Source organism: Leuresthes tenuis, unplaced genomic scaffold, assembly GCF_036924035.1.
Source record: "Leuresthes tenuis unplaced genomic scaffold, fLeuTen1.0.hap1 SCAF_7, whole genome shotgun sequence".
NCBI classification, from domain to species: Eukaryota; Metazoa; Chordata; class Actinopteri; order Atheriniformes; family Atherinopsidae; genus Leuresthes; species Leuresthes tenuis.
The window spans coordinates 2,166,011-2,177,256 of record NW_027325361.1 but is presented as its reverse complement, the minus strand read 5'-3'; the positions used below and the strand labels follow the sequence as shown (position 1 = coordinate 2,177,256).

The window sequence follows — 11,246 nt, the reverse complement described above, 5'->3', positions numbered from 1 at the left end:
ATTGCTTTGTTCAGCAGTTGCAGCACATCATCAGCTGCTTTTTCCTCTTCTTAACCATCAGTTTTCAGACATTTTCAGACATTTTCAGACGCTGCAGATGGATTCAGGCTCAAATCTTTGGTGAAATATCTCAAACTGCTCTCAGTTCTGCGTCTGGATGTTTCCTCCACAGGTAAAATCAGTCAGAGTCAGACTTTTATTGGGTTAAGTTGCTCTTTTGACCTCATTCTAACTGAGCCAATCAAAACAAGGAAAATGATGCCGATGTGTTGGTAACAGAGGAAATAAACTGACCCGATGTTCAAATCAGACTCACCTGCGATCAGAGAGATCCACACACAGTTTGGAGCTGACCCCGCTCCAGGTCCTGGTGCTGGTTGGAGGATCCGGGGGTCGGCCTGGTACGTCCTCCAGCCCCCGGTGTCCGCCATGCTGCAGGGCGGCGAGCAGACTGCGAGGACGCCGCTGAGCCGAGGAGGTGTCAGGTGACCTGGATCAGGTTACTGGCCGTCCCAGAGGGGACGGAGGTGTGAGTTTACAGCGTCCTCGGGTTTCAACACACATTCAGGTCTGAGCTGGGCTTCCAGCTGTACACACTGTACATCAGCTCACCTGCAGCAGGTGAGTTAAAGAGGTTAGAGGGACAATCAACACGACACCGTGCCGATGACGCCACGGAAACAAGGCGGGAGCCACAGGAAGTGCTGCTTCAGCTCCACCAGACCAAGTCCACCACATTTCCCATTTAGTTCCTTTTTCCCTTCATCCTGCAGGTAAAGACCCAACTGAGCCGTCCATATTTCATATTCAAGTAAACTACATTACCCAGAATTCACATCCAAACAACACACAGAACTGATGAAAAGATGAATAAACCTAAGAACAGAGATGTAACTACATATTACTTTGAGATGTGGCATTTAAATGTGACATTTCAAGCCCTTTTCAACAGTTTGGTCCAAATACCTGTTGGTTTAAGCACAGCGGCTCTCTGCTCAGCCCTGTTTCAACACCTTTCTGTTAACAGTCTGTTTCTGGGGAGGAGACTTAGGAAAGACTTCAACCCCACCCTCAGCCATGAACTACCGAATGCTCTAACTCTACAGATAGATACAGATAATTACTATTGATCCCAGAGGGAAATGGTTAAATATGTAGCTGTAAATTAGCAGCAGATGCTAGCAAACAATGCTTTCTCATCAGCAGTAATGGACCAAGCCGGAGATGTGCACAGCGTAACTCGTAGTAATGCATGTGTACCGTTAATTACTGCGTTTAAACATTTTGGATATATTAACCTCATTAAACAGTTGTACCTGGAGACCTGCATCTTTATCAGAAACATGCCGATAATGTAACGCTAACACACAGAGAGTGAGGAGAGGACCGGTGTTGTGTTGGAAACACACCTTAAACACAGCTGCAGGTTGTCTGAGTTACAGAACAGAACCGTTCAGCTAGAAAGCTTCAGCTAACAAAGTAATGTGGGAACAATAATGTTCATCTTTCAGAAAGGAACAGCAGTAACTCCTTAGAAGTTGGTGTACGTCATCTTCATTAGCTAAGCTGCTAGCGTTAGCTGCTGCTAAAGGAAGAAATAAATCAGTAAATAAACCATGAGGAGTTATTTCTCAGATGCTTCCATTTCCCTGCTCTGAAGTTCAGGCTCTGAGAGTTGGAACTGATCCTCTTTGTGGCTCAGTTCCTTCAGTCCAGCGTTGAACTGGACCAAGTTGTTAAAACAGTGGGATGAAAAGTGGCTGCTGCACATTCACAGTCTTTAGCTAACTCTGCTGGAACATTAGCCTCAGATATAGTTTATCCACTGGGCTCTTATATCCTCTGAGGCTGCTGCTGGATGGAAGATGCATGCTCCTCAGTGCAGCTGACAGCAGAACATTTCCACCAGAAGCTGGCTTCATCCGTCCAGCAGGGTGGATGTGAGTGGGCGGGGCTTAGCAGAGGAGGCGGAGCCAACTGAAGGAGTGAATTATTATTATTATTAATTACTATCGTTATTGAACATCTTTTGTTAACCACAAATGCCAAACTTTGACCAGCCGAGAACCTGAAGAAAAATACTTCAAACATTTGTTTAAATCAACTAAAACACAGGCAGAAATGTGCGTGAACGTAGGGAAGAGTTTTATTGATTTAATTATTACAGCATTTGAGGAAAAACCCTGAGAGACAGAAGCTAAGAGGGTCAGCCACGATGAGAGCAGCTATCGAGTCCAGTAGAGTGTGTGTTTTCAGTGTGTTTACAGAGCGTGTTAATGTGTGTGTGTGTGTGTGTGTGTTCGGCTACAGGTTGGGGTTAACTGCTCCTGATCCTTGACATTCGATGATGTAGGTGAGGTTGCTGCTCAGCTCGTCCTCACACTTTGTTATTGTGAACTTTGCCTGCAGACACAACAAGAGACGAGTCAGTGATTCAGTTCCCACGTATCTGTCATTACGGGTCCGATTTAAAGCTAAATGCACAAGAGTTTCCTGGTAAAATGCATCAAGTTTAAAGTTAAGGATCTGTGCTGGACAGACTTCAGAAGAGAAATAAAACGCTGAGTTATTAATAAACTTTCTTAATGCAAACAGTTAACAGTTTATCAGCAGAGGAAAATCAATCAAAAAAGAGCAAGTCTGAGGAGGATAAACGCAGCTGTGTAGTGTCACCAGAGGGGGCGCTATAGGCTATGCAGCTCATGTTTGTAAGTCAGAAGAAGAAGTAATTCGAACCGGAAACAAACCCAGAGGAGGAAACAACAACAGTGGTGGACAAGAGAAAAATGGAGAGAGCTCTTCTTCAGGAATTACTCTGATCTCTGGGAATATCTGAGATATTATATCACATCTGGGAAGTTTATCGTTTGTCAGCTGGTAAGTCACGTGATTTAAATATCTACCAGGATACCCCTCGTGTGAATCGAGTCTCCAAAACAGACAAAAAAACTCAAAGAGGATTAACATTTTAGCAAATAAATGTTTGGTTTTTTTATATTTTTATTTTGAAATATTTTAAATACAATTAAAAAACAGCTACAAAAACCTGGCTAGTGTGGCTTTTTTATTATTCTAATTAGTTCAGTGTCAAACAATCATTTCTTTAATCTGCTTCATGTCAGATTTTCAGATATTCCAATTCAGTTTTTAAAAAATATTTTTATCTAAGAGTTTTAAGGTTTCTGTAATCAAACCTTTACTTTTAAAACCTACTCTTGATTCAGAAGTGTTAGAAACAGCACTGGTCAGAGTTACCAATGATCTTAGCCTCTGATAGCGGACTTGTTTCTTGTCCTGTTGGATCTCAGAGCTGCATTTGATCCGATCGATCACAGCATTCTGTTACAGAGACTTGAACATGTTATTGGGATTAAAGGAGCTGCATTAGGCTGGTTTAAGTCATATTTATCTGATAGATTCCAGTTTGTTCTTGTAAATGAAGAATCTTCCTCACACATCGGAGTAAGTCATGGAGTTCCTCAGGGTTCTGTGCTTGGACCGATTCTTTTTACTTTATACATGCTTCCATTAGGTGACATTATCAGACAGCATGGCATAAAGTTCCTTTGTTATGCTGATGATACTCAGTTGTACTTATCTATGAAACCAGATGAAACCAACAGGTTGGTCAGACTACAAGCAAGATTTTCTTTCGCAAACTTAAAGAAATTATGAATGAAAGTGCATCACATGTTGGAGTTTATGGTCAAACGGCTCATCCTGACGCTTCTCCTGCCTTACAGGTAACAAGCTGATGAAGTTCTGACACTAAAAGAGGCTCCTTATTTGTGCGGTTTGCATATCTAACCTGAGTCAGCTGCTCTGCGATGTGAATGGCCGTCTGTGTGTGTAGCGTCACAGCGCCGGTTCGAATCCGAGACGTTCCCTTCGCCAGTGCCATGAAGATGATGAGCTGAGGAGGAGGAAGACGTTAGTGAGGTCACAGTGAGGTCACAGGACGTACATCAGAGGGTGAGCGCGCCTCACCTGGTCCTGCAGAAACTCGTCCACGCAGCCGTTATGTCGGATGTTCCTCAGCAACATCTCAGCAGCTTCAATGCCAATTTTATCTGCGTACACACCTGGAAAACACAGGTGAGAGTTTACCTGGGCTGTCCAAGACTCAGCAAACCTGGTCAGCTCAGAAAGATGTCAACCAGTCTCCTTTTAAAAGAAGGTGGTGTTTTTATCTCATTTCATGTTTAAGCTCCACCACTCTGAATAAAACAGGCTGAAAGTCCAACATTAACATCAAATCTTGTTTCTACTCACTATCACTGGATAGCAGACATGTTTTATTTTAATTATACCCTGAATTAAGGTGTGTTCATTTTAAAAATGTTGCCCCCTTCCTAACTGATGATTTCTGGACTGAGAACAAATTAAACCAACAAATATTAATTTTATTCATTTTCTGTTGTTTTTATGTGGATAAAATGACAGAAAAACATGAAAAAGATCAGATGTTGGAACAGCTTTGTTCATGAATTCAGAAAAGGGTCAAAAAAGGAAAAAAAATACAAGGAAAACGTGGAAATGTGTTCAGAATCCAATTTTCAAAACAAGTTGTGGAATCCAAGGAGCAGTGAGGTCATCAGTGATGTCACCACATGCAAATTAGGTGATTCAGTTTACTGCCTTCATAAACTTTGGGTCACACTAAATATTTTCCCCCACATTTACATTCATCTCTGATCATTTTTAAGTTGCAGCCTTTTGAAACAAAGTAAAGTTTCCTTTAAAAATACTGAGCTTTAAGGGTTAAGTTGTGCTTGTGTTTGGTGCACTGCTGCCCCCTGCTGGTCAGGTGACCCCATTACCTTTCTTTCCCAAAGCTGAACCTGCAAACAGACAACCTGTTGACGACTCTGCGATGATTCTGAAAAACAGACGGGTGAAGAACCAATCAGAAAGCTCCCAATGACACATTGCTTCAATAAATGATCAACATCCAAGCATCTCCACAGTTAAAGCTGCAGCTCTGAACTGTGAGCTAACAGCGGCGCCGCGCAGAAAGGAAACTATTCAACCAGTGGGCGTGGCTTACATGATGCCGTTCCCGCTCCCGCAGGCCTTCTCCTTCTCCTGCAGCGCCTGGATGTTGATGTAAAGATCTTTGATTTCCTTCCTGATGGTTCGAACAGCTGCGGCCGACATGTCTTTAGCCAGCTGAGATCAATAAAAACACAAAATCAGCTCAACAAACAAGACAACAGACGACTGATCACACAATGGAAAATGCAGAGTTTATTTAGACAGTCGATTTTTCCATCGATTAATCAGATAAGAATCAGTTTTGCAACAATATAGAGAGAAATTTACAAGAACCAGCTTTTAGACAATTAGTTTGGTGATATGCCCAAAAAAGAAAAAACTTTATATCCAAACATTCCTCCTGACATTGATAACTAGATAAAGGACAATAGAACAGTAGCTATTAGCTTCCTAGCTAACACCCAGCTGTGCTAACATCTGTTAGCATCTCTCCTCCCATCTCTGCTTTCATAAACTGTATTTTAATGCAGCTGAAATCCTAACAAAGCCTCTTATTTCCAGTTTTATTGTTATCAGACAACACAGTGGAGCAGAATAACAGCAGCTAACACGACACTTTAACCTGCAGTCTCAGACGTTCTGATAATATGAGCTGTTTTTATTCTGTCTGGACTTTGATGCGACTCAGAATATTAGTTCACATTAACAGCTTCCAGGCTGAAGCTGCTCTGATGGGCACATTAAGGACAATATGATGCTGTGCTTGTGCTAGCGGGTAGTTCTGGAGACATTTCAGCAAAAATTAGCCACTATTTGTCCAACAGGATAAACAAGTTGCCTCAGCTTACTTCTGCCCTCTGCTAGCTTCCTTCTGTCCTCTGCTAGCTTCCTTCTGTCCTCTGCTAGCATCCTTCTGTCCTCTGCTAGCTTCCTTCTGTCCTCTGCTAGCTTCCTTCTGTCCTCTGCTAGCTTCCTTCTGTCCTCTGCTAGCTTCCTTCTGTCCTCTGCTAGCTTCCTTCTGTCCTCTGCTAGCTTCCTTCTGTCCTCTGCTAGCTTCCTTCTGTCCTCTGCTAGCTTCCTTCTCAGCTAACAAGCCGACTGATTTCCGTTAAAAATGCTAACATTAAAAGTTTCCTTGTGTTTGTTCTGCTCGATATGTGAACTGGCTGCTTTCTGCTCAGATGCTGTGACGTTGTGCTATCGTGCTAAGCTAACTGGCTTTTACAATGGACACACTGTTCAGTAATAACTGTCCGTGTGAAACAGGGCGACCGCTGAGCGGAACATGTTGGTGGGAGCTAAAGGAAGTGTTGGAGAAAGCTATTAGAATCGAGGAGTTTCTGTAATAGAGCCCCAAAAAGACGCCATTTCAATTCATAAATTCCTCATTTTCCCCCCTAATTTACTTATTTATACACAGTAAACGTTACCTTAAAGGGCAGCACTCCGGCGACGAACGCTCTGCCGTGGATCTTGGTGATGTTTCCTCTCTCCGTCATGGTGACGGGCTGCAGCTCTTTGACCGGATTCACCGTCACCATCACCTCTCCTCCGCCTTTAGGGTAGTAACCCCTGAGACATGAACACACGCTGTCAAAAACAAAACTTCACCCAGATAACACACACAGACGATCATGAACTCACCTCATTCTGATGTCGCAGTCAAAATGGACTCCAAACTTCTCCAAGATGGGTTTAAAGACCTGAAGAAGAAAACCAGCTGTTACACAACGATTTCTGTGTTAAATGTTCTCATTGGAGGGGGCACAGCTAACCTCGATTAGCCTAAATATCTCTTCTTTAATATCTTTTACCCCTCAGAATCAGAAGTCTTTATTATTATTGCACAACTTCATACAACAGAATTAGCAGCAGCATCTCGAGTTCATTAGCATTCAACACACAGCTTAAAGAATTTTAACAAATAAATAAAAATGTTTTCATTTATTGTTTGTTCAGTGTAGCAGCCGTTGTGGGGAAAAAAGTCTCCCAGAGTCTGGTGGTACGAGTCTTATCCACCCTGTAACGTTTCCCAGGGGGCAGCAGCTGGAAAAGGTGGTGTCTGGCTTGAGTTGGGTCCTGAATAACATATTTAAGTTAGCATGTAGTGCCGAGGTCTTCCAGTGGGGGGCAGTGGTGGAGCTTTTGAAAGCTACACAGAAACGATTATTTGGGTGCTCCAGTAATTCAATGCGTTCTTTACTTGGGTAAATTTCAGCTAACCACCCCTTTGATTTCGTCATGAAATGTTAGCTTGCGTCATCCGTAGGTGACCATAAAGGTTAGCATCTTATCTGTCTCTCCTGAGCTGTGTGATCTGTCACATCAAAGGAAGAAAAACCCATCTTTGGGGGCAAATTAGCAGGTCAGCACACATTAATAATGTGTTAAAATAACAGCTTGCACTGATCATCGTCTCTCTGAATGTTGGTCGGTCCTCTGAAAGGAGTCCTACTGAAAACTGTCTCCTAAAATAACCTGGAACAGGACTCCCTGTAACAGCAGCCTGATCATTTTCTGCATCGTGTCGTCCACTCAGCCACCGTGTATTGCTACTACAGCCGTGAGACTGAGCTGTATCAGACTCATTCACAGATTATATCAAGTGTGGTAAACAAATAGTATTCTGACAAAAATAATACCAAGAAAAGGGCGTCACATTTATCATCAAACAGCAGTTGAAGCGTCAGAGCGTCTTTAAAGAAACGCCAGAGTTCAGCATGTTGTGTGACAGTAATAACTGTGCAGAAATGTAGCAATCTTCATTGCATCGAGGTGTTTTTGAGTTATTTGAGGAATTGTTTGTTGCATGAAGTGCGCATTGAGTACCTTGACAGTGTAGTCTATCTGTGGAGCCATCTCTGCGTTGGTTCCTCCCTTCAGACAGAGCTGTGAGGCGGCGTCGGCGTACAGAGCGCAGGGCAGAGCGACCTGCAGCAGCAGACACACACTCCTGACAAACATAAAGAAACAATAAGTAATCAATAAGCACGGTGTACCTCAGGGAAAAGCAGCAGCTGTTCACGCCTCTCACCCTGCGGTCTGTGTGTCAGCTGTGTGGTTTCCAGACTGGATCTTTCCTGGAGTCAGACTGATGTCGGTGGAGCCGATGCTGGCTCCCTGCAGACTGCCTGAACACAGATCTGAGACCACCTGCAGGCCGCTCAAGTGCTGTGGTCTGAGCACACACACAATACATGCACAACAAATCAATGAGCACCACCAAACTCCATTTAAAAACTCTACATTTTATATTTATATTCTTATTTTGCTAATTGGCCTCAATTTACAGCAAGAAAAACATGTACAAAATATACACAATTAAGTTTTTTATATTAAAAGCCTTGTAATAAAACACAAACACAAACAGAATCCGGCCAAAGAAACATGCCCAATAAAATCTAATTAACATAATTGATTCACAGACGCTTGATGACGCCGCTCGGAGTTTTCTGGAATGAAAAAACGGGGCTGCGGCACAGACAATTAGGAACAATTTGGAGGTTTAGTAAAAGGTTTAAACAGTTAAACTGAAAATGTTGCCATGCCAAATTAAAGTAGGTCCAGTTCTCAAGCCGTATGGCCTCAGTAATGGTTCACAAATTAAATCCGCTCATCGACAACCTCAATTTAGGGATATTTTGACTTGAGTCTGGTCCAAGTCTTTCCTCCAAAGAATTGTGCTTAAAGTTTCTCATCTGCAGCATCCAAGTGAAAGTAAGATGCTTAAACTATTCAAAGTGATCAGTTTTTAATACAAATAATAATAAAAAAATCGTATTGATAACGTGGTTTGATCGTTTTTTTAAAAAAAAAAATCTATTTGTGCTGAGTAACTTAGCCCGTCAATCAACTTCAATGAATAGGCTAACGTTAGCCTGCTAGCAGGTGGCTGCTAACTCACCTGAGCCCCGGTGTGCTCCTACCGGCTCGGATTTTGGTGATTTTAATGGCAGACCCGGTGATGCAGCTGAGCGCCGCGGAGACTCTCAGGATCTGTCCGCCCTGCAGAGAAACGACTCAGGGTTAAAACAGAAGCAACATCAGCGCGACAAGAACCGGCTGCTAGCCGCCGCCGTTAGCCTTCTGTTAGCATGTTGTAGGCGCGGGACAACAGCAACTCTTCTCTCGTTTTTCGGCTGAATAAAGTGTGAGGACTCACTCCTTCCATCACGCTGCCGTCTATCTCCACCGCAGCAGAATCCATCTTCATTCACAACCTTCGGCTTTAACTTTTGCTCGGAAACAATTGTCCTGCTCAGCTGCAGCCTCCTCGGTACTTTTCCGACTGTTTGAGTTCTCTCGCTGTTGTAACCACTTCCGTTTCCTTTCAAACTAAAACGTCGTTACTGCCTTGTTGTGTTTTTAGTGAAGCGGTATGGGAAATCACATCGACTAATGTTGCCGTTGATGTGAGGTTATATTAATGATAGAAAAAATCCATTATTTCCTTCCTTTAAAAAAAAAAAAACTCTACAGACCAGTTTCCCTCCATCCTGTTGTCCTACATCATGAAGAAGAGTTCATCGAAATAAGGCCCAATACAGTTTTCTTATCCTTCTGAAGTTGGTGTTGAAGATCATCTTCCTGTTCCATCGACCACATTTTCATATGAACAAAACAGGCTACACTGTGAGGATCATGTTCTTTGATTTTTGTGCTTTTTAACACAATTCAACCTACACTTTTGGGTGAGAAGCTCTCTTAAGTTTTATTTAGACAGCGCCAATTCACAAAAAATGTCCAAATCAAGCCAATTAGAATCCATTTAATTGTAATACAATAAAATCTGATTAATTACATTTCAAATTAGTCCAGTTCATACACAGCCAATTTAAAAACAGTAGCTTAGCTAAAGAAACCAACAGACTGCATTTAAACTTTAAACTTTAACAGGAAGAAACCTCCATCAGAACCAGAACCAGGAAGGGTCCATCTGCCTGGACCAGCTGGGGCTGAGAGGACAGGAAAGAGGGGACAACAAGCAGCATAACACCAGGCCAGAGACACCTGCTGAGAGAGAGAAACAAGTTAATGACAGCAATGATGTCATCTGTACATGGAGGGAGGAGAGGTGCATCATGGGAGCTCCCCCAGCAGGCTGGGCCTATAGCAGCAGAACTATGGGCATCAAAACCAGGAAATTAAACTGCTGCCGTGCCGCAGAATCATGCAGGACCTTCTGATTCACAGCCAAACCAACCATACACCACAGCATCTGCATCCAAACTCAATCCCTCTCTTGATCCATCAAAGATAGATAGAAACTTGGGTGTCATGATTGATGACCAACTAACCTTCAAAGATCACGTTACCTCGGTTGCTCGTTCAGCCGCTTTGCATTACTAAACATAAGAAAGATCAGACCACACCTGACCCAATATGCCCCCCAGCTCCTGGTGCAGGCCATGGTCTCCTAACTGCTCTCCTAACTGGTTTCCTAACTGCTCTCCTAACTGGTCTCCAGCCTGTGAAACCTCTGCAGATGGTCCAGAACGCGGCGGTGCGTCTGGTCTTGGATCAGCCTAAAAGAACACGTCCCCCCTCTGTTCATTGAGCTCCTCTGGCTGCCCTTAGCCGCCTGCATCAGGTTCAAGTCCCTGATGTTAGCTACAAAGAGCTTAATGGAGCGGCTCCATCTACTTGAAGGCTCTTGCAAAGGCTTCTGTCCCAACTGGGTCCCTCCGTTGGTCCCAGGATTGTCGTCTAGCAGCTCCTACACCACGCCTAAGACAATCCAAACTCTGTTCATGTGTCGTCCCACGATGGTGGAATGACCTACCGAGCGCTACCAGAACAGGGGCGTCCCTGTCTATCTTCAAGAAGCTCCTGAAAACCCAGCTCTTCAGAGAGCATCTCCTATCCCAGCACTTACCTTGTACTTCCCTCCCCCCTCTATCTCTGCACTTTATCTTTCTGCTCTTCCTTCTATGCCTGCACCCTATCTCTACTCTGTCCCCTCTGACAGAGTCGGACTCCTGGGTTCCTTCTATGTAGCTTATTGTTAGCTTTTTATAAAGCTGTTATATCTTCATTTGTAAGTCTCTTTGGATAAAAGCGTCTGATAAATACAGAAACAGAAACGTGGGGCTCATTAAATCGTCATCAGACTGCATGTATCTGTGGTTGATTGAGAGTTATTTGAAGGACCGGTTTAGGGATGCCCAGGCAATGAGAGTAAAGAGTAACTTAATTCTACAAAAGGCAGTAAAAGTGTGGAAGACAACAAGGAAAGCTGTGATTCGGGGCGG

General features: G+C 43.3%; 1 protein-coding gene across 1 annotated transcript; it reads right to left on the bottom strand.

Annotated features, from left to right (window-relative positions):
- Positions 1-2,130: 2,130 nt before the first annotated feature.
- Positions 2,131-9,316, bottom strand: rtca (RNA 3'-terminal phosphate cyclase). Its single transcript, XM_072388869.1, has 11 exons — positions 9,158-9,316; positions 8,900-9,000; positions 8,030-8,173; positions 7,825-7,948; positions 6,640-6,698; positions 6,426-6,567; positions 5,048-5,169; positions 4,821-4,879; positions 3,988-4,082; positions 3,809-3,913; positions 2,131-2,403 (listed from the first exon to the last, which is right to left on the bottom strand). The coding sequence occupies exons 1-11, from the start codon at positions 9,206-9,208 to the stop codon at positions 2,305-2,307; spliced, it is 1,101 nt and encodes a 366-aa protein (XP_072244970.1). The 5' UTR covers positions 9,209-9,316; the 3' UTR covers positions 2,131-2,304.
- Between the last annotated feature and the right edge of the window lie 1,930 nt (positions 9,317-11,246).

Excerpts from the sequence above, each read along its gene's own strand:
- rtca (XM_072388869.1), bottom strand. The coding sequence starts at position 9,208 with ATGAAGATGGATTCTGCTGCGGTGGAGATAGACGGCAGCGTGATGGAA. Across the intron at positions 8,174-8,899 it reads AGGAGCACACCGGGGCTCAG|ACCACAGCACTTGAGCGGCC; the intron begins GTGAGTTAGCAG and ends GTGTGTGCTCAG. Across the intron at positions 6,568-6,639 it reads GACTGCGACATCAGAATGAG|GGGTTACTACCCTAAAGGCG; the intron begins GTGAGTTCATGA and ends TTCATGTCTCAG.